Source organism: Ctenopharyngodon idella, chromosome 7 (assembly GCF_019924925.1).
Source record: "Ctenopharyngodon idella isolate HZGC_01 chromosome 7, HZGC01, whole genome shotgun sequence".
Classification (NCBI taxonomy): domain Eukaryota; kingdom Metazoa; phylum Chordata; class Actinopteri; order Cypriniformes; family Xenocyprididae; genus Ctenopharyngodon; species Ctenopharyngodon idella.
The window spans coordinates 6,524,302-6,547,375 of record NC_067226.1 but is presented as its reverse complement, the minus strand read 5'-3'; the positions used below and the strand labels follow the sequence as shown (position 1 = coordinate 6,547,375).

General features: G+C 37.5%; 2 protein-coding genes across 6 annotated transcripts in view; both read left to right on the top strand.

Moving 5' to 3' along the window:
- The window catches only part of rnf111 (ring finger protein 111), a 43,461-nt gene extending 35,504 nt beyond the window's left edge, over window positions 1–7,957 (top strand). For 2 of the 4 annotated variants that reach the window (XM_051899888.1, XM_051899889.1), the window contains exons 10-15: window positions 836–953; window positions 1,334–1,414; window positions 3,714–3,809; window positions 4,129–4,215; window positions 4,696–4,799; window positions 6,218–7,957. In XM_051899888.1, the coding sequence (XP_051755848.1) occupies window positions 836–953; window positions 1,334–1,414; window positions 3,714–3,809; window positions 4,129–4,215; window positions 4,696–4,799; window positions 6,218–6,335 (604 nt within the window). In that variant the 3' untranslated portion in view covers window positions 6,336–7,957. The remainder of the gene's footprint in view (window positions 1–835; window positions 954–1,333; window positions 1,415–3,713; window positions 3,810–4,128; window positions 4,216–4,695; window positions 4,800–6,217) is intronic. The other 2 variants (XM_051899890.1, XM_051899892.1) reach the window with 1 other exon arrangement.
- A 2,050-nt stretch (window positions 7,958–10,007) lies between these two features.
- sltm (SAFB-like, transcription modulator) lies at window positions 10,008–22,981 on the top strand. 2 transcript variants are annotated; one of them, XM_051898660.1, is made up of 20 exons: window positions 10,008–10,203; window positions 10,807–10,894; window positions 10,984–11,039; window positions 15,070–15,097; window positions 16,193–16,769; window positions 17,392–17,435; window positions 17,666–17,772; window positions 17,902–18,051; window positions 18,197–18,312; window positions 18,416–18,576; window positions 18,677–18,774; window positions 18,864–18,920; window positions 19,583–19,725; window positions 19,812–19,992; window positions 20,082–20,206; window positions 20,300–20,473; window positions 20,694–21,017; window positions 21,923–22,058; window positions 22,146–22,303; window positions 22,459–22,981. In XM_051898660.1, the coding sequence occupies exons 1-20, from the start codon at window positions 10,069–10,071 to the stop codon at window positions 22,553–22,555; spliced, it is 2,955 nt and encodes a 984-aa protein (XP_051754620.1). In that variant the 5' UTR covers window positions 10,008–10,068; the 3' UTR covers window positions 22,556–22,981. The 2 variants fall into 2 exon arrangements, with proteins under 2 accessions (XP_051754620.1, XP_051754619.1); XM_051898659.1 differs by having other exon boundaries at window positions 22,143–22,303.
- The last annotated feature ends 93 nt before the right edge of the window (window positions 22,982–23,074 follow it).

Below are 23,074 nucleotides of genomic sequence, written 5' to 3'. Positions count from 1 at the left end.
AAAGAGTGATTTATTTTGTGGAACAAATCGTTAAGTTTTATTCGAACTAATGTCACCATAGACCTTATTTTACTATTAACTGAAAACGGCTCTCATTTAAAAACCCATTAGATATTCTTAAGGGAGTTAATGGTGAATAAGTTTTCCTGGTTGGCTTACAAATTGACATGACTGAACATCTCTGTAATACCATGATTAGGGCTGCACCATATATCATTTTAGCATCGATACCGTGATGTGCACATTCGCGATATTCACATCACTGGATGTGCAGTGTCAAGTAATGGGATCGCAGTTGATTCGTATCAACCAAGCACCACGGTTCGAAACGCACGTGATTCTCTGATTAATTGCAACGTTTATCCATCATAGATCGAAAGTTTAGTGCACGTGTTTTAGATCCTGTCAGTTTAAACATTTTAAGCGATTTTAAACCATTTGAGTGAAAGCGAAAGAGCTCAATTTGGATTATTCAGTTTCTATACCTGAATACTGTTAGACTTATCTGAAAGACATAAAGCACTGTCATTTAATTTGTATCTTTCTTCTATTGTATTTATCCATGCTTGGAATTTATTATTTTCCATGCAAATTCCCTCCCCTATAAAATCACCCCAACTATTCTAGAATGATTAATTCTTTCCGAATAGAGCTCAAGTCGTCTGGTGAAATTTTCATATCGCAATATATAGCAGAAAAACAAAATATCACAATGTTGTTTTTTTCCAATATCGTGCAGCCCTAACCATGATCTGTTAGTCATGATCTTGGTGTTTCAAGCATTATGTTGTTTAATGATTTAGCATGCCGGTTGTTGGTCTTCTTGCTGTTTTAGGGAGCTGGGCATCGAGGCTGGTGTTACTGTAACTCCCTATCCTTCAGGACACCTGCACCCACATCTGCCTCACTATCACCCTCCACCTAGACTGCACCATTTCCCCATTCAGCTGATGGTGAGTCCCTACCCCCCTCCATCAGCTGAAATATATGCGTACATTAGCATGAATAAAAAAGCCCTGATTTGCTCTCAGGTATGGCACAGATTAATGGCGGCAGTACCAAGCCGTGTATCCGCAACATCTGTTATTTCAGAATGATTTGTATGGGTGCATGAATTATGCATCACAAGTTATAATGGAAGCTCATTAGGCATTTCAAGTGTGAAATTTGAATTTGATATATTTGAAAGACTAAAATTATTTATTATTTTTGAATCATATGGAGTGACGTGCGTGCACATAAATATCGAGGCCCAAATTACAGAAATTATTTGCCTTTCTGTCTGTTTTTGCATTAGGTGCCGTCACTAATTTCATGTTTTTGTTTCCTTTAGCACACTGGCTCAATGCCTGAGGTGACATATCCACATATTCGCTACATCTCCTCCAGAATGACCTTTGGCCGCACATATGAGGTAAGAACATAGACCAAAACCATTGGTGATCTAAAGTTGCTTCCTCTCTACAACAAAACACATTGTTTGAAGAATGCATAATAAAAATAAACTGTGCATATATATATATATATCTCCTATACTACTAATGTTATAATGACCTTTTTCCACATTCTCACTGGTCTTCAGAATTGTGTGTATGTGGCTGCTGTAGCTTTAAAGGGATAGTTCACCCAAAAATGAAAGTTATCCCATGATTTACTCACCCTCAAGCCATCCTAGGTTTATATGACAATCTTCTTTCAGACAAACACAATCCGAGATATATTTAAAAATATCCTTAGTCCTCCAAGGTTTATAATGGTTGTGAATGGTAACTCGCATTCTGAAGACAGAAAAAATGCATCCATCCATAAAAAAAGTAATCCATAAGGCTCCAGGGGGTTAATAAAGGCCTTTGAAGCGAAGTGATGTGTTTTTGTAAGAAAAATATCCAAATGTAAAACTTTATAAATTCGAATAACAAGCTTCCGGTGGACGACCGCACGCAGAATGCGCAAGTTGACTTGCGCCAAATGAGTAATCCTCTGACGCGATGTATGACGCAGGATGTAGGAGTATCGTAAGCTTCTCATGGTTCAAACAAAAATGGCTGGGCATCAAACTCCTCTTCTGTTATATCGAAATCCTCCGACATTTCTCTTCAAAATTTCTCGTTTTAGACTTCTAGTTTGTGACCAGTGTTTCGTTTTGCTCTCTCTTTTTCGCCTCCACGTTCGTCATTGCGTCATTGCGTTCGGGTCAAAGGTTGCTGCTCCGCCCAAATTGACGTGCACAATATGCGTACGGTCGTCCACCGGAAGCTCGTTATTCGAATTTGTAAAGTTTTATATATGGATATTTTTCTTACAAAAACACATCCCTTCGCTTCAAAAGGCCTTTATTAACCCCCTGGAGCCGTATGGATTACTTTTTTTATGGATGGATGCATTTTTTTCTGTCTTCAAAATGTGGGTTACCATTCACAACCATTATAAACGTTGGAAGACTAAGGATATTTTTAAATATATCTCGGATTGTGTTAGTCTGAAAGAAGATTGTCATATAAACCTAGGATGGCTTGAGGGTGAGTAAATCATGGGATAATTTTCATTTTTGGGTGAACTATCCCTTTAAGAAATGCCCCTTTGCATGTAAAAAGCTCTGAGCGCTTTTTTTGGCTACGCTCACTCACGCCAGTCACACAGGGTGTCGACGCTTGACGGAGGGCTGTCTGAGTGTGTGTCTGAAGCTTGGTGCTGACGCAACCGTCATAGCGACAACAGCCAATCACATTACTTCCTGCTTACATGCTATGCTATGCTAGCTGTCATTCAATGATAAACAAAGTAAATGGACACAATTCAAGAACAATACACACCAGATTCATTAATCGCCTCTACCACCTCCTTCCAGGCTTGGTCCCTCCGGTATAAGTCCCGGTACATGCAGACTAAGAACTGGGTGATTACCCATCCTCCATTTTGATGTTTCTTTATTATCCAGTGTTGCATGAACACAATTGGCTAGCGTCTGCACTAGCGCACTTGCATAAGGCAATCTGATTTGCTGACATCCTGGATGGCACTTGAAAAGTTGAACATTTTTCAACTTCTGCCACAAGCAACGCCAGTGACGCGACACAACGGAACCCACAATTCCTTTCGGAAATGCATGACGTCACCTATTCAAAGTAAATGAGAGGCAATGCCCGTGTGAATCAACTGACATAGGCTTAGAGTTTGAATCATTTTTAACTCCCCCATCCTTCAATAATAGCGTCTTTGCACAGCCTGCATTACATTTTGACAGATTCACAGAACAATCCACTCTACACCGACTGTTAAAAAATAAAAATTAAAATTAAAAAAACTCACTTCTAAAGGTGGGATTCTTTAGTGAGAAATGTAGACTATCAGCTGCTACACACACCAATAGTGGGAATTGGTTATTGTTAGTTCTTAACCAGTTAATGATCCCACACCCTTAAACCAATGAACCGACACAAACACATTTAGAAAGGAAAAAAAAACTTTTCTTCTCGACATTTCTCCTCTTCTCTAGCTTGCTTCATAAATAAACTTGGCATTGTTTATTACAAATATTGTTGGCTTTTTGACGAATTGCTTTTGTTGCTCTTGTAAGTCGATTTGGATAAAAGCATCTGCTAAATGCATAAATGTAGATGTTCTGTTGTTTTAACCTCACTGTGATCAAGAATTCCTCATGATGTGACCCGTTTAAAAGCAGTAATTTAACCAGTATAGTTTTTTTTTAACAGGATCTGCTGCATTTAGAAGAGCGACTGGGGACTGTGAACCGAGGAGCCTCTCAGGGAACCATAGAGAGGTGCACCTACCCACACAAATACAAAAAGGTGAGAACACTTCCACTTACAAACATTAGTGTTTTACGTGAGGTGGTCAAAATAACGTCCTGTTTGGTGATAATGGACAGACAGTCTGCAAAAAGACTCTGAGGATATAATATAGGGGCTTCCTGTTAGACACACACAAAAAAAATCTTAACCAGGAGCCATAATATCACGAATCCTCACCCAGTCCTTTTATTGCCAAAAGCTGCATAGTGTAGACATTTGAAATGTCACTGATATGTAGGAAAAGGTTCCATGCAGATGACAGAATGCATTACATTTCTGAATAACAGTAATCTAAAACCCTGCCGCCCTAATACAGAAGGTGGTGGAGAGAGACACTGAGGAACAGTTAGCACCTGAAGCATGGGCATCTGTTGGGAAAAATATGCACTCAACCTCAAACTCGGTGAGAAAAAATGTGAACAAATAGTTTGGGAAAACATGTTTTAGCTCACATATTGTGTAGATGTTAACGGGGGCAGGAATAGTCAAAAATGGCCTAGTCAATCTAGTTGAGGAGCACATTGACAACAGATGTGTGTCTGTGTTTACTTAAAAAAAAAATGTGCATTGAAATTTGAAATTTAGGTTTTGTTTTTGCTTGACGTGTTGTTTATGATCAGCACACAAAAAAGACTGTTGCTATATGTTTATGTAACATGTTATGCTGCTCTTTGTGATTATTTTGTTTTGTATCGCCAGCATCAACTGCAGCACTTAATATTAAAAGATACCCAATTAAAAACATGAACTGTTTGTATATATTTTGGGGGAAAGAAGACACAGAAAGAGATAATATGTGTGCTAGTGTTGCTCACCAGTTCATGAGAATTGGGGTGCAGTGATACTACTTATAATGGCTGTAATGCTTTTTTCTCATGCACAGAGAAAGCTGCATGGTAAGCAAGAGGAAGAGGAGGGGGCAGAGGAAGATACAGAGGAGAAATGCACCATCTGTCTATCTATACTGGAGGAAGGGGAGGATGTCAGGTAAACACTTATAACACTGGATTTAAGATTGTAGTATGCTCTTTACAAAAGGCACTCTACATTATTTATTTATTTATTTATTTATTTATTTATATATATATATATATATATATATATATATATATATGTCAATGATGTAACGGGCCATTTTTCTTTTGTCCAAAAGCCTTAATAATAATAAAAAACAAAGATATGACATCCAAAGTATGTAAGGTAGTACAACTAGATCTCTTTTATTGAATCCAAAAAGGTTTTAATTATATTTTAAGGTATTTTAAAGATTTTGAAGTGTCAAAAGATCATTTGGTTTAACCGTCCAAAGGCCAATACAGCCATTTCATTTGTGATTAAAATATCTTAAAATGAAATAAATGTATATATTTTTTTATTCTGGCATGATTTTATAACATCATATAGCAACATAGTGCAAAATGGTATTAAAATTATGTGAAGTCGTTGCTTTGTTATGAGAGAATGTCCGGAAAAATGAATTTCATTGATGTCATTTGGAGTAACCAATATGAAGGGACCATTTTGGATCATGCGGTTAATATCATGTGACAGGATGTGACGTCATTCAGACACCTGCAAAGGACCACATTGTTGTGAAGCAAAGTAACTAACTCTCTCTTAACTATATGAAAAATTCATTTTTCACTCATACGCATGTCCCGAAACATCAGGTCATTCGGTACAACCCCTATAAAAACATGGAAAATGTTGTAATATTTTAAAAGCTTGTACTAAATATAAAATGTTTGTCCTTTTGCTAACTAGCGAGCAAGTTAACTAGTTACTAGCTAGATATCAGCCTGTCAGCATTTATTGAAAATATCCAAATTATATAACCAAAAGTGTCATTCGATAAAACCGAAATTTTGGTTAAACCGAATGACTTTTTTGGTGACAAATTTTGTCCATTTTGTAAAAAATGACAAAAGCAGTGTTAATTCATTATAAAAACCACAAACCTCATTGTTAACACTTAATAAAACTTTTAATAAACACTTAATAAAAAATTAATTATATCTCCATTATGTATTTTTACTTTTAAAAATCTTATTTGTCAATGACCTATATATATATATATATATATATATATATATATATATATATATATATATATATATATATATATACATACATTTGGGACTCCCCAATGTTCCCTTTAAATTTAGTTTAAAATTAGATCCATTAGGCAGTTGATTATCTTGAATACCTTCTCTCTTTATATTATATATTATTTTATCTCTGCTGCCCTCTGTAGTTGGAACATGTGAATTATTATGTGTTGGTTGTTTATTATGGTGGTCAATCATTTTTTAACCTTTTAGCTAATATTAAAAGTCTGATTTTATTGTATAGAATGTTAATTGTTAAAGACATCTGATGGTGTTTTGTTTTTTGTTTTTTTGCAGGCGCCTTCCATGTATGCACCTCTTCCATCAACTGTGTGTAGACCAATGGCTCCTCACTAACAAGAAATGCCCCATCTGCAGAGTGGACATCGAAGCTCAGTTATCTTCAGAGAGTTGATGCTATTTTTCTTGCAACCCTTTTGTTGGACATTTATTTGTTGTTTTCCTTTTCATTTTTGTCAGTAACGCATTCAACCAAAGATGGCATGAAATATCTGCGCAATTATGGGGAAAAAAAGAAAAACAACAATCCACAAAAAAAGCATCAAGCCTAGCGTGCCAGCTATCATGTAGTACCAGTACAGCTAGAAAAAAAAAACATCTTCATTAAGGGTTTTGAATTGTATTGTATTTATAAAGGGTTTATGTAGCTTTTGTTTTCATAAGTGTCATTGTATTTTATTTTTGCATGGTTCCTTGCAATGCATTTCTTTGCACATATAATGAAATAGGCCTCATAAGGCCTGAGAACTTGCAGGCGAGGATTGCTGCTCTAGTAAAGAAGCATTTTTACGTACCTGATGCCTTGCTTTACTGGAATAGAATGTCAACCTCCATTTTAAAACATTGCAGGACTCAATTTTATGATCAGTATGTTGATTAGTTTTATGTTTTAGACAATGTGATCTATCTGAAATAGATTTTTTTTTTTTTTTTTTTTTAAGTAAATCAAGACATTCCTTAATTAGGAAACAAGATCATGGTTAAGAGATCAGCTGCTGTAATAGTGTTCACCCTCACGCCAATTCACTCTCAACACGGGAACCTGGGCTGGAGTCCATTCCATTTTCCTTCAGCTCATTAACAGTGCAAACGGAATTCAGGAAGTTGGTTTAACAAATGCTCCTTGTACGTTTAATTTTAAATTTATATGCATAACATCCTGAACTGATGGATTTGAAATGAATTCAGCTCCAGCCATGATGAGAACCAACTGCACACTTCACCGCCATTCACACGGTTGTGTTCCATCAGTCCCCTCTCAGCACCTCAATCTGATGTCACATGTAACGCACTTCACCTAATGTATTTTCAAAGAGAAGAGAAAGAAAAAAATGAATGTCACCTCTCTGTATTCTGATTGTTGTTTTTTTTTATAGTATAATGAAGTTGGATTTTTGATTGGGCAATGGAGAAAGTGTCATTTCTCAGACAAGCTCGATATGTTGACTTGGTTTTGTGAGGATTACGGGCCTGAAGAATCAGCCACCGCAAGTGTGAAGTGCTGGGAAATGGATTATTTATTTTATCAACAGGGTCTCCTAGCCTGCTTCATTTATTTCTCTCAACGACCTAGAAAGTGACTCTTGTTAGCTGATTATTTCTTCTCAGATATTATCATTAACATGCATTTATTCTGCAACTGTGCAGCAAACTGTTTTTCCTTTTCTTTCTTTTTTTCCCTTTCCTTTTTTTTTTTCTTTTTTCTTTTTTTTTTTCTTTTGCTGCTGTGAAATCCTAACACTAATATTAATCTCAACTTGCTAACTTGCATATACTTGCACATGAGAGACAAAAGACAGGAGTGCTGTGAGAATGAGAGTGTGCTGAGGCCGTGTATTTCCACTCTGATTGCCGAATTTTAAGGAAAAAACTGTAATAATTTTGAATGGAGTGTTGGAATGCAGTACTTAATGGCAGGTGTCCATGCATTCATAGACTTAATGGCCCCAGGATGATATTCCATGGGATTTATATTAGTTTTAAAATAATGAAATTAATAAAGTTAGGTAACTCTTTTATGTGTCCATTTTTGTGCCTCCTTGAACCTGACATGACACCCTTGAAGAATTTAACCATGGGGACTATGGTTTCCATCAATACTGTGGTTACGTTATTTTTAATAAAATAAATCAGAAAAGTTGGTATTAGGCACTATTGTCATTACCTCATTTCAAATGTCATGTATACTGTACAAATTTGTTTCAGATTCTCTTATTTACAGCAGTTATGTAAATGTGTACTACACACGTCCGAACATATTGATAGTGTGTCACTAATATATAAAAAATACAAATTGGTATATTAAACTTGAGTATTGATTTTAAATTTAAATAATATTTTTCCTTATAAACCTTTTTGAAAAATGTACCCTTAGTACTAGACAAGAAAATGTATATTGTGCTTGTTTTTATCTTGCAATATTGATGGAAATGCATCAATAATATCAGATTTGGATGAAGTTTAAAGTGATATAGGTAGTTCCCCCAACACAAAAGCAAAAATAAATAAAATACTATATAAAAGGGGGATATATATATTATTTTGTATTTTTGTTGTTTTCTACTACAATTCTAGTACATTCTTAAACAAAGGTACGTTTACTCGCCATAATTATAAGTGAGAAAGATGTCAATGTCGTAAAGGAAAACATGATTATTTACCCATGTATGTATACAAGTCTTTGGGGTCCATCAAGTATTTGGTTACCAACATTCTTCAAAATATTTTCTTTTGTGTTCAGCAAAAGAAAGAAATTTATACAGGTTTGGAAAACTTGAAGGTGAGTAAATGATGACAGAATTTTCATTTTTGGGTGAAATATCCCATTAAGGAAAGTTTCTGTCAAAGAAATTATTTGTATTAAAAGGGCAGCTATAAAAAAAAGCCACTGTACAAACATGTATTTGAAGCTGCTGGTGTATTCTGGAGTCCCAAGAAGCTCTCCATGTATTGTTCCATACCTTTTGCCATCTGGTCGGCGCTACAGAGCACCGAACACAAGAACGGCCAGACATAGGAACATTCTTCCCTCAGGCAATCCATCTCATGAAAAGCCCCCACTTGGCAATAAACGTGCAATACACATCACTATTAATACATTTATTTATTTAACACACCATACTTCTTATTTACATTTCCTTGCATTTATACACGTAGCCTACATATACTGTATGTTGTCAATTTTTGTAGGCTATACTGTGTGTGTATATATATATATATATATATATATATATATATATATATATATAGTTATTTCCTATTTATTCTATTTTTATTCTTTTTATTATTTGTGTCTTGTCACTGTCATTCTGTGCTGTGGAAGCTTCTGTCACCAAAATAAATTCCTCGTAGGCCTATGTGTAAACATACAGGCAGGCTGGCAGTTGTGCAAACTCGCCACCCCTAACCAAAGCTCACTAAGAACATTTGCATTGGGTTTAGAAATACATGAAGACTTGTTTATAAATAGTTTATTCACTGATGAATGCTGTGCTGCAATGGATGGTCCAGATGGATGGATTTCTGGATGGTTGGTGAGTGGCTACCCAGTTCCAACAAGACTGCGACGTCGAAGAGGTGGCGGTGATGATTGGGCTCCAGATAGAGAATAATGCACCATTTCAAGCTTTTCATCTTCAGAAAGATCTTTCTTCCTCCCCAAATTGCATCAGAACTGTGACTTGCTTAATAATGTGGAACAATATTATATATAAACACGTTTTAAAAACTGAGGACTTTGCCTCATTTCAGATCATCACTGCACGCCACAGAAGCTCGTTTTGTCAATTTCCTTCTCAAATGTGTTTTGAATTAAGAATTATTATATAGGTTGTAGTGGAAAACAAGACAAAAATACTAAGAAATCATTTTTGCATTGTACCTTTTTAAGTAAGCCTAATTACTTTGCTTTTGGTTAAGGAACACGTCAACGTAACTAAAATCTTAAAAGCGTAAAAGATGCAATTAATCTTCGATCAATGTCTCCTTGTATTTTTATTATCACGAATAGAAAATTGGGGGAATGGTTGTATGGTTGGATGCCCTGTGTTGCTCGTGTAGTGAAGCGTTAGTTTGAGTGTGTCGCTGTCGAGCTCGCGCACACACACAGATCCAGTTACACGGGTAAAATGGCGTCGGGGGCCATTTCAGCGGAGACTAAGAAGATTACAGATTTACGTGTGGTAGACTTAAAATCAGAACTCAAAAGAAGAAATTTGGATATTACCGGGGTAAAAAATACACTAATCGCAAGACTGAAGCAGGTAATTTTAATTTAAAAGGGCAAATCACGATGACGTTTGGGTAAACGATCGCGAGCTAGCTTGATGGCTAATAAGTTAGCATAGCCGTTTTTTTATATACCAAAACGCGATTATATTCCTGGCGTTTGTAATGCATTTACTAAAAACACAAATGTAATGCCCGTATTTGGACACACAGTTTTGGTGAAAACTTTAATTTGCGTGAAATATTTAATAGCATTTTCAGAAACGAATCTGTAAGGATTTGTTAAGCAGGCTAAATTCTATTAGCGAATGAAGCTACACGCGCTCAGATCAGTTTCTTCCATTTTAAACCAATTTACTATCTCTATTTACAGTTTTTTTGTGAATTAATTTACAGTTGAAGTGTCAAATGTAATAACTTTGTGTGTAACAATATACATAAATATATATTTTACTAGATATAAATCAGTAAGGCTTGTGAGATGCAAAATAGCATAGCACTGGTCGTTGTTTTATTATAGTTTTATTATATAATTGTGCAGAACTTTTAGTTTAGAGCAGTGTAGTCCAAATTTATTTAAACAGAAAATATGTATTTTGCTGTTCAAACCTTCTGCATGCATGTATTTTTGTGTGCAGGCTATAGAAGATGAAGGTGGTGACCCAGACAACATTGAGCTTACCGTGTCAGCTGACACACCCACAAGAAAACACGGCAAATCTAAAGGTAAATCTTCACTCTCTGAACTCAACTCCTTTAATTCACAACGTCTGTTTTTCACAAGTTGACCAAATTGCTTTATTGCACATCCTCAGGAAAGAAGACAGACCTGGATGCTGACACCACCATGGAAGAGGAATCCTTATCTAAGGTACGAAGAGCAAGTGTTGAAACTAATAAATGATTAATATATTGGTACAAATTTTGGCTACCGTTTTATAAAAACATTAATAATCTACAAAAATATTGCATTAGGCTGATATAATTCTTTATAGGCTTACAAATTTTTGCATATGTAATAACCTTTTAATTCACAGTTTCATACTTCATACTTGAATGTTTATAAACTAGGGTTGTGCCGATAGACAGTAATATTGTGTATCGACTAGGGCTGTGACTAACGACTATTTTGGTAATCAAGTAATCGGTCAATTATTTTTGATGAGTAATCAGATATTTTTTGTGGCAATAAAAATAGACCTAAGCAAACAAAAGTACATATATAATAATATTTGGTTTAAATAAAGTATCAAAAACAAGTAATCATATGGTTTTATAGGACAACACTGGTAAAATACGCAATATATATAATAAAGTGTTTCCCACAGGATTTTGTGAAACTGGTGGGTGGACCTTGGCCCCTTTAGTGGGGTTCGGTGGCATGGCAATTTTGTACATTTTAAAGTTATCAATCTGATGCACTTTGAGAGTTCAAAATTAAAAGCTCCAACCCATATTCAGTGTGCAAATTGAACAAAGTAAAAAGTCTGTGCATTGACTTGTACCTGAACTTTAAAGTGAACTCAAACCTGTTTTAGTTGTGATATAGTGTCTTAGTCTACATTACACTACATAATAATAATAGTTATATTATTCTTATGACAGTAATAGCAATATATTGTAAAGCAAATGCACTGAAAAATAAATTAAACTTTATTTAAAACTCATAATTTATGAAACTCATAATTAGTTTTGTCCTAATATCTATACTTGAAAGAGATAAACGTGAACTTTTATTTTGAAGGAAAACAAGTTTACAAACGTGTTTCATCACAAATCTAGTGAAATTCTGTAATCGCAAACAGACAGTCTTTGGCAATTTGATAAGGACACAAGCCTTATTGCACTTTCGATTTTAGTTTGTTTGACAGCAGTGGCTCAAAACACGACATTAAAGACCTTTTTATGTTATTATGAGAAGTTTAAATATATTTAGGGCTGCACGATTATGACAAAAATCATAATTGTCGTTTATTCCCATGAAATTGTAATTGCGATTATTAATTACGATTATCACAATTTACATTGAATGATGGATTGAATAGCTTTATACCATTGTTTGAAGCAACTGCATGCAATATTTTTGTAAAAAATAAAAAGCAAGCTGAAAACACTCTTCCTGAAATTTTTTATTGTTTTTTTGTAGCATTAAACCTCAAATGTCAACTATACATTGGTTTGGTTTCTTCTTTAAATAATAATAAAAAGTCAACATACGCATGGTATAAGAATAGGGACTTTTGCATCGGGTTGTTCTTGGAACTTGGATACTGCTAGTCGCTAGTGGTTAAACGGATCATTGTTGATCCGTGATCCGTATGGACCAAGCCCCACGGTTTGGCATGCATTTAATTCGTGGATCAATTGTTTAACCACAGTAGAGTGAAAGGTTATCATTTGCTCGTGTTTTGTCTTGCTAGTTTACACATTAAATAGATATAAAACCATTCCAGCGCTAGAAGAGGCAAAAGAGGATTTAATTCGGTATCGCACGCCACGCTGTTATTGGTGCGCACAGACGCACATACATACAAGTCTCGCGCACACACACACAGAGAGAGAGAGAGAGGCGCGTTTCAGATAGCTTGCGAACTCCAAATTGATTTCTTTCGCGTCCTCAATGCACTTGGATGGACACATACACGCATTATGTCAGTCAAAATACCCCTCTCGGCAAGTATTCTCGTAAACACGTTCGGTTATGTCTTAAGTGAACAAGGTGAGAATTCGGATGTGTATCTTTTAGATGTGTGCGTGCAGGGGGTCTTACTCTTAAAGTGACAGCAGCCTATAAATACCTGCTGTTGTCTGTCATGTAAATCAAACAACAAAACACAGCTTTAACAAAGATTAATCTATATTAAATTTATACAGTGAACAGTGTCATTTTACATTTATTTACATTTCTGTACACAAAAATTAATACTACAGTTAGACCTTAAACTTTATTTGTAACTTTGATGTATTTATCTATGCTTTTAATTGGTGTACAGTATTTGTTCTTTTTACAGTCTGTTCACTTAATGTATTAGTTAGGCTAGTAGTTTCTGCTGTGGTATCGGAGTAGTTAAAGTGGGCCAAGTAATAAATGGAAAGTTACCCCCCACCCCCCAATTTTTTTTTTGTGCTGATCCGAAAAATGATCCGACCCGTGACTTAATAACCGTGATGTGATCTGAACCGTGAGTTTTGTGATCCGTTGAACCACTACTAGTCACCAGTGTGGTTCCCTGAGAACTAATCTTCCCATAGGGCCTGAAGTGACATAAACTGCGCTTGTTGTTGTTACTTTTTTTTTTGACGGCGCGGTGGACTTTTATTTTGACGTCGCTGAGAACAGTTCGGACAGATCCTGAGCACACAGTGCTCTCATTCTCCGTCTTCATTAGTTTACAATCTGTTTAACAGTCCTGTCTAATACGTTATTAGATAGAACTGTTAAACAAAGAAAGTAGACAGTATATGAAAAAAAGTATTAGCTTTTGCTGTGTGGTTGATGTCCAGTGTCACTAGCGTAGCAGAAATACATAATCATGTTTTGCTTGGTCTGCTCAAAGTCGTGCTGAATTTTCTCCTTAGCATAAGGATGAGAGGTCCTATCATTGTTTTTCATGTTTGTAGAGTTAGTTCATGGAGTAAATATATAGGCTGTGTACACGCTTTTTAAAAATGGCAGGTGCTGGTGTTTCTCATGCGTTCTACATATCAGCGTACACCTACGTCACTGGTAGCTCCTTTTGTGCTGGGTTAGACCTTTTACATTCTGAAGTAGTCGTGATTCGCCTCTTTCGATGTAACATGCTCTAAACACACCTCTTAAACACGCAGAATAATGTAAGTGGATATTTTTCCTTGTAATCGCGCCTTTGAACAATTACGAAATCATGGCATCCGTAATCGTAATCGCGATTAGAAATCCGATTAATTGTGCAGCCCTAGTGGTGGTCGATGTTGATATTGTGGTGGGCCGCCACAAATAAATCAATGTATGGGAAACACTGTAATATAAACAATCAACTCATATACATTATGTATTATAACAAATGCCTGCAGAGAGCATCAACAGCCTAGTGTTGTTACTAGTGCTGTCAATTGATTTAAAAAAACAAACAAAAAAAAAACTAATTAATCGTGATTAAAATCATTGGAGTTTTTAATATTTTTATATTGTAATAATTTCGCGGTTACTCTCCAAATTAATGTAGAAACAACCTAAAGACAGTACATTTGAAGTATTTGTTTTGTCTTTTTATGAATAAAGGCCAGTATCACTGATACTAATACTGGTACTGATGTCTCTATGAAATTGATTATTTTTAAACATTAATTATAGGCATTCAACATTACAGTATAACTGAAAGCTGTCAATTTTAACATTTATTAGGCTTTAAAAAAATAACTTTTATAATAATAATTGGTTCAAATGAAGTGTCAAAAGCAAGTAATAAAGTATGGTTTTATTGAACAACACTGTTAAAATACATAATGACATAGACATAATAAATAAGTTTGTGTACATTATTTTTTATAACAAATGGATGCTGAGGGTGCCAGCAGCCTGTTGTTTTTACACTTTATAGCCTGATCAAATCCTTGTTTAATATTGGCCAAACAACATTTAATTCAAATATCCACTTAATCTTTAATAGTTGGCCATTTCTTTACGATAGAAATGCTATCACAATGAACCACAAATTGTATATTTAGTAACATACTGATGTATTCTCCTGTGTTGCCGTAGGTTTATAAATGATTTCTATTACAAATCTGGAGAAATGTTCCCAGACATTATAAGCAATCCAAACACACAGCATAGGCAGAGATGGAGTTTTTTTTTAACCAAGCTGCTGAAACGCGAGAACCTTCGCAAATTCTTACGTAATTTCTTGTTTTATTTTCAGGAGACTGAGGAAGAGGAATCCGAAAAAGGTATGTCTGGTCACTCATTAGGGTGGAGATGTAACATTTGTTTTTCAGGTTTCAGAAGGTCGGACTTCTCTTGCTTCCTTTTTCTTTTGCCTTTTTTCAATCTCAACGTTCTAGCCGTGGGTCTTGCAACAATTCACAGACATTAAAACTCTTCATCCGGACCATGTGCTGCATCAAAGGACAGATAACGCTTCACCATTTGTGTTAACATCAGTGATACTCCTAATCTCATCATCTAATTTGTTCAAGAGCACATTACCCTGCCCACCACATTTCATCAGCAAGAGGAAGCCTTTCACCCACCGATCAAAGAGAATTTCCTCTGTTCAGAACACCACCAAAGGTTCAGCAGGCCGCCTCTTTCTTTCTGTTGAGTCTGGACTACCTCCTGAAATGGAGACGGCAACAGGCTGCATGCCTTTGACTGGTCAGAACATGATACGTTAACCTCGTTCACCAAAGTCTTGACACTTCTTTCTGACTGCAGTGTAGCCGACATGGCTTAAGTGGACATCAACATCACTGCTTGTGCTTTGAACTCATTTAAGACTGGACGCAGCTCAGTGGACATCCATTTTTAGACGTGTTACTGGACAGAATGCTGTGAACAAGGCCAGATTTCTGCAACGGATCAGAAGATTTGCCACCCTGTTTTTGATTCGCCTCCATCAGCTGTAAACCGAGATGGACAGTCTGCGGAAACATTTGAAAGAAGACCCTCGATGTGACCACCAGAAGCCCAGTGACATCTGGCAGGAGGACTTGCGCTATGGTATAGATATGCAGTTTCACTCAGACTGAATGCATGTCTGTAAAGAAGAGAAGTGTGTCAATGTCACCCAGTTGTGGAACCTTCAAAATGTGGACCAACATAGATTGACATTGGCGCTGATATTCATCGTAGCGAGAAGATTGTTCAACCTCTTCGTTGTTCTCTAAGGAATGTGTTTTTATGTATACCTGTGGTTTCCTCACCCACGATGACCACTAACACTAAACTTGCTCTTTGTTGTACTTTCTAGGTCACGTAGCACAGAGATGTGAATGTTAAACAATGTGTTTTTTGCCATGTTTTATGCTTGTTAAATCCCTCAGATGTAACTGATACTGATGATGCTACTCGTGACATATCTAAAACCTTCTGTGAAGACGGCCTTGCAGAGCCTGAGGCTGAGGCAGGAGTGGAGCCTGATCTTGAGGCTGAGGCAGATGTGGAACCTGAGCCCGATCCTGATGCGGAGATTGAAGCCGAGAGAGAAGCTGAGCCTGAAGTCCCAGCGATGGAGGCCATGGAGAGCGAACCTGCTCCTGAACCCGTAAAAGAAGTTGAGGATGACAATATATCTGTCACCATCCAGGCTGAAGATGCCATCACACTGGATGTGGATGGCGACGACCTCCTGGAAACAGGTAAACATGTGAAACTTCCAGATTCTGAGGCAGACAAGAGCTGCGAAGAGCCTGAGGCCACTGCTGAGATGGGGCAGGAGACAGACTCATTGACTGAAACGATAGATGGCCACAAGGATGGTAAGAGAGATGACGGGCTGAAGTCTGACGCCGCCAAGAAAGACAGCAGAGAGGCCTTGAAGAAAGGAGAAATGGGAGACAAGGAAAAGGATTCTGGGAAGAAAGGCCCCTCTTCAACTGGGGCGACAGGTCAAGCAAAGAGGTTTGTCTTTCTATGTCAGTTCTTTAAGATACTACTACCAAGTTCCAGCTCAATAAGAACTCAGCATTGTGGGTAGCAGCAAGAATTTTTTCATAACAAGTTGTTCATTGTACCTAATCCCTGCCTTTGGTTTGCTCTTTTGGTTTGGTTTGCCATTTTTTCGAGTTTGGTAATTGGAGTTAAACGAGGAGCTGAAAACACGTCTGTTACGCACACATTTCCAGCACTTGCTTTTCCAGTCCCTACTTATGGGTTAAAAAAAATGTGCAGTAGTTCCAGTGATGTCAGAGGGGTTTGTCAGTCCAGTGAAGTGATTCTCTCTGAAGTTGAACACCCTCCTGAGGATGTCATTGGTCAAGGGAATAAATTGGCAGAAAACCTGACCCACCTTGCTCCTGTGGAAAAGCAAGAGAAAGAAGCCTTATTGGAGTTTTGTCCGAGTGCAAGCCTTGCCTATGGGGATTTTTTTGTTCTTTTCCTTTTTCTGTAATGCACCAAACATTTGTATAACCTTTGTTGTTTATTTGGAGATGTACCTCGGTGCCCGCAATTGTCTCTCATGCTCTGGTACTCATTGAAGTATTTCTCTCTTCTTGTCGCTCTCGTAATATTCACATTTTAGCTCTTCAAAGGACAGAGATGGAAAGACAACGAAAGATGAAAAAGGTATGACTTTATTTCCTTAATGGGTTTGCATTTTGGAATTTCACTTATATTTTATGTATGTATACAGCAGTTGGTCTTTATGGTGAAACATCAGAATTATACCATTTTTGAGGAACAGCAAAATCTGCATGATACAATTAGTTTTATTATTTGGAAAGTTAATCTGCTCTGATGCTCAAGTTGTCATTAAAGTAGTGGCGTGTCGTCTTAAGCTTGTTCTCGGTCTTCAGGAAGTGGCAGCGGCAGTACCAGCTCTACTCGCAATCTGTGGGTGAGCGGCCTTTCATCCAATACCAAAGCAGCTGATCTCAAGAACCTCTTTGGCAAATATGGAAAGGTACCGGCTCTTTCTGTGTTATACATTAGCACCAGCTTCTAATTATAATGTGTTTGTGATGTTGTGAGGGGTTGTAATGTTGACTACATTTTTCAGATTTACAAAATGGGTTTTTGTTTTTCAAAATAGGTTTTTAGTGCCAAAGTGGTCACCAATGCTCGTAGCCCGGGAGCCAAATGTTATGGACTTGTTACCATGTCGTCCAGTGCAGAAGTGGCCAGGTGCATCTCTCACCTGGACCGCACAGAACTCCATGGACAACAGATATCTGTGGACAGGGTAAGAACTTCACCACTGTGCTATAAGAGTGGGATACTCAGCTTACTTAAGGGCTACAGTCAGACATTATCAATAGTGTTTGCTTTTGTGAAAACAAGCAGTACTTTCATACTTGATCTCTGATCTCATGGTATCATCCTTACAGGTGAAAACTGACCCGTTCAAAAAGGACTTCTCAAAGAAAGAGGGAGAAGACAAGACAAGTTCCAGTAAAATTTCTGGAGAAAAGCGCACTCCAACTGGAGCAAAAACCTCCAGCAAGTAAGTTTTTTTTTTTTTTTTAAATTTTAAATTTTTCCATTCTTTTAAGGGGAGGAGCATTTTGTTGCACTGGTTATACTTTCCTTCCTTCTTTTTTTAATAGGACTCCAGCTTCATCTAAGAAGGAGGAGAAGAAATCAGACAAACCCTCTGAAAAGGACAGCAAAGATGCAAAAAAACAGGACTCCAAAAGCAACAAATCTGATGCACCATCTTCCAATTCAGGAGCCGACGCAGCAAAGAAAGATGACAAGAAACATGGACGTATGTTACGGTTTGGTTATATTCACTTACTTAAAAATTAAAACTGAAGAGGACTTTATAGTTGTTTTTAATATCTGTATCCATCCCTTCCTATCCACAGGAAAGAGTCCAGGTAATATGATGGTTATCGACCAAGCAAGAGACCAAAACTTTAATAAATCTCGACCTCCATTTAGAAGGGGTGGAAGGTTTGAAAAGGTACTGCAGACATCCTCAGTATGAACTGTATCATCATGAAAAGAGGTTTTTATGAAGGACAAGTTATCTGATTGTGTATTTATTTGCAGCCTGGTCCACCCAACATAATGAACAGACGTCCCAGATGGTTCATACCACCTGAGGAGGTTGGTTAACTCTTTATTCTGAGTCACAAGGCACAATCAACCATAAACACAATCTGAATTAGTAAGACTATATACTAGAGGTCGACCGATAGTGGATTTTACCAATATCGATAACTAGGTTGGGCCGTACTTGCCGATAACCAATTAATCAACCGATAGTTTTTAAAATGGATACTGGAGAAAAAACAAACAACACTCCAAGTAAAACAGTGCTGAACTTTATTACAAAATTAAAAAAAAAAAAGAAACAGTTCTGAACCATTAAAATGTGCTAAATAAGATAAATATGATTATGTACTGTATGCATACCATTTTGCAGTCTGTTTTAATCGTGCATCTGAAGTGTTAGCGCTCTCCGTGCAGCGCGCAGCCTCGTGTTAAAATAAACAACACGAAGGGTCAGTGATAGTTTTTATTTCGCCTCTAGAGGCCGCTCTCATTCTGTTATGCCAGCAGACAGTACTGTGTAATGACAGCGCACCCTTATCCACTACTCCAGCAACCCGGAAAAACTATCGGTATGGATTTTTGCAGATAACCAGTTGTTCCACCAATCAGCTATCGGTGTCGATTAATTGTCAAAACCGATGAAATGGTCGACCTCTACTATAAACACTCTCTCTAGTATTTTGTTTAACCTGTTTTTTGTAACATACTTGCAGATGGAGATGATGAAGAAAGGGCGACCCATGCTTAACAAAGGCGGAAACAAAGACATCCTGCCATTTGAGAAGATGAAGGAACAGCGCATGCGTGAGCGCATGGTCAGGATGGAGCGCGTTCGCAGGGCTATGGAACTGCGCAGGTAGGTTTATGTTCTTTTACATTCACACACAAAACACCAAAGTGCTTGAGCTGCCGTTTGTAATGGTGTTTTGGTGTAATGTCCAGACGGCGTGAGGTAGCAGAGCGAGAGCGCCGGGAGAGGGAGCGCATCCGTATTATGCGTGAACGTGAGGAAAGGGAGAACCTAATGAGAGAGCGCCAAAGACTGGAGGTGGAAAGACAGAAACTCGAACGCGAGCGCATGGAGAGAGAGAGACTGGAACGGGAGCGGATCCGTATAGAGCAGGTACAACCACAATATACCTGCCCGTCAAAACTCAAAGCTGGAATTTTGTTTTCTGACTTTGTTGACGTGCTAAAAATGTCTGTGTGCAGGAGCGACGCAAAGAAGCGGAGCGTTTGGCTCGTGAACGTGAGGAATTGAGACGGCAACAGGAGCAGTTGCGTTACGAGCAGGAGAAACGAAACAACTTAAAGAGGGGACGTGATGTTGACCAGAGGTATGCGAACAATACTGTTAGATATTTATTCTTGAGGTCTAGTGACCTTTGAGGTTCAAAATGGTTACCTTTTTTTCTCCTCTGTATGTGCAGGAGGGAAGACCCATACTGGAATAGTGGTAAAAAGATGCAAACTCAGCCAGAAGGCCGGATCAGTCAAGGTGGAGACTACAACAGCCGACAACAGAACCGTTTTAATGATTTCAATCCCAGAGACCGGAACCGATACCCACAGACATCAGCCGGGCAGTCCAACAACTTTGATAGGTAGGTATTCATGAACAAGAATGCAATTCCCAAAACACAGTAGGACAGGAAGGAGAAGAGACTGATTTTGCCCTATATAAAGAACTTTTTCAGAGACAGTTTTATTCCAATGAGAACAACCTACCAAATATACAAATTGGCAGAAGTTGTGAATGAACAGCAACCATATAACCCTTTTTTTTTCTTTTTTTTTTTTTTTTTTTTTTTTTTTTTTTTGTAGACGCAACCGCTTTGACAATGAACCTGATTCAAAGAAAAGTCGTCCTGCTCCCCGCCGTGAAGGATCTGGGTTTGACCGCTATCCTAAAGACTTCGAAACCGTGCGGCGAGCAGAGCCACCACCTCCACCTCGCACAGAACTGCGAGACAGCGATCGTCGAGAGATCCGTGACCGTGATGAGCGCAGACAGGTATCCATGCCTGATCGGCCAGCTGGAGGCAGAGCGCCACCTCCTGCCATTGCTCACTCCCGCACCCCCAGAGACGGCAGCCACGCTGGCTGGAAGACTGATGGGGGAATGAATACGAAACAAGGAGATGTCAGGTACAGATGAGCTTCTGTTTGTGCTCCCTCTCCTCTAGGGTTGAGAATTGAAATTTGGTTTTTATTCAGTATCTGTTTAAAAAAAAAAAAAAATCAAATGATTTTTCATGACAATTGATTACATTAGCACTTCTTGAACTTCTGCTTTGTTCCATCGATGTGGACAGAACATTACTCTGACAGCAGTGTTAAAATGTATTTTAGGGGAAATATTTGCTTCTTGCAATTGATTTTTTTTATTTATTTTTTTTTAACCATTTATAATGGAAATCACAGCATATCATCCATTTATGTCCAACTCATTAAGACAAAAACAATTATTACTGTTACTTTTAAAAACACATTATTGTCATCAAATACAGAAGTAGCTATAAATGACACAATGTCAGAAAATAATCCCTCATCACTAGAATACATTTTAAATGCACTATGGAGCATTTTGCCCTTACATTAAAAAAATGCTTTTTGGCACTTTTGATGGCATAAAAAAAACATATATAAATAATATAGCCACCAGCCTCATTTATGAAAGCATGTAAAATCGGATTTGATCCTAAATTTCATCTTCAAAAGTGAGGAACAAATCAATATTTTTAAAGGCAGAAACATGAACAAATCCTTATGCATACGCCAAACTTTGTGCTTGTATACCAGTAATTAAAATATTCCAACATTGATTAAAATCTTTTGTGCATATGGATGACATTTAGGATCATTCTCCGCAAATAAATGAGGCCCCAGGCCTTTTCATTTAAAAAATCATTCTTAAATTCACAACTTCTCAACTCACTAGCTCATTGAATCATCAGTTTTTGACTGTTTTGAATAAACTCTATCATAGACTGAAATTTCAGGCTTGGCTTTCATTGAGCTGTTGGTAAAGTGATTGCTGCTGACTATTACAGAGCTGTGCGAATGCGTCCAGAACGTCCTGGGAGAGAAGGTCCCGGACCTGCAATGAGAGGGGTGTCCACAGCCAGCCGTGGCAGAACCAGCTTCAACAGCCGAGACGGAGGCAGGCCTGTTGTTATGGGAGAGCAGGTGAAGTACTTAACACGCCTCTGACACATTCCTTTTGCTGCAGGTTTGCAAATGTGAGACTAAATAACCTCCATCTTACCACAGCAGCACTTTGGCAGTGGCAGGCAGGTGGTGGTGGAGCGGCATGGACGTGATCAGGGCCCCAGGAAAGACTGGCACGGGGCAGCAGGCTCACAAAGCGGAGGATTCACAGATAACCGTCGAATGGGGGACAGTCGGCCTGGCATGATGGCACCACACTCCAGGTTTGTTTTGATCTAGAGTGCACATTTTAATCTGTTATGTTACTTTATTTATACCAGATCTGTCCACCTTATTTTTAACTCATAACAGGTAAAGACATTTTTAACTTGAATCTTGACTTAACTTGCATGCATACTGATTATGTGTATTTCTGCAGTCATTCCTCTACTGGTATAAACAGAATTGTGCAGATCACTAATGTTCCTATGGCTGGTGGCAGCGGAGGATTCAAGCCCTTTAAAGGAAGGTTCTAGCATTGGACTCTTCACAGCAAAAAATATAAATACTTTTTTTGTTTCCTTTTTTTTTTCTTAATTTTGAATTGATGTTTTTAATTGGCTGAATTTATAGCCACGAGATTGTTGTAAAGATCCACTTTGATTTTGTTCTTTGTAAAAGGCTTTACATGTAGGTTTTTGTTTCTGTACTCCGGTGACCTGTAAACAACCTTTGTGCACATACATGTTTAGTGTTGGTGCAACTGTACAGCCTATTTCTTAACCAGTGTTTGTTTAGATAACCTTAGATAATCCTGTTCCAGATTTTCTCATATGCTTTGGGCAGACTACTGTGTGTATCACTGGACACATCTGTAATTCCGTTAACATTTCAATGTGATCCAATTTTTTGTTTTGTTAATGATCATTCTACAAGTTCATATTAAATTATGTGGATTATGATGGTCTTTGTGTAGTTTGCATCTGTAAGTACAGCCGCACTTGCCCACAGTTGAGTTTCTGGAAGAAAAACTAGCAAAACCTGAGTTGAAGACT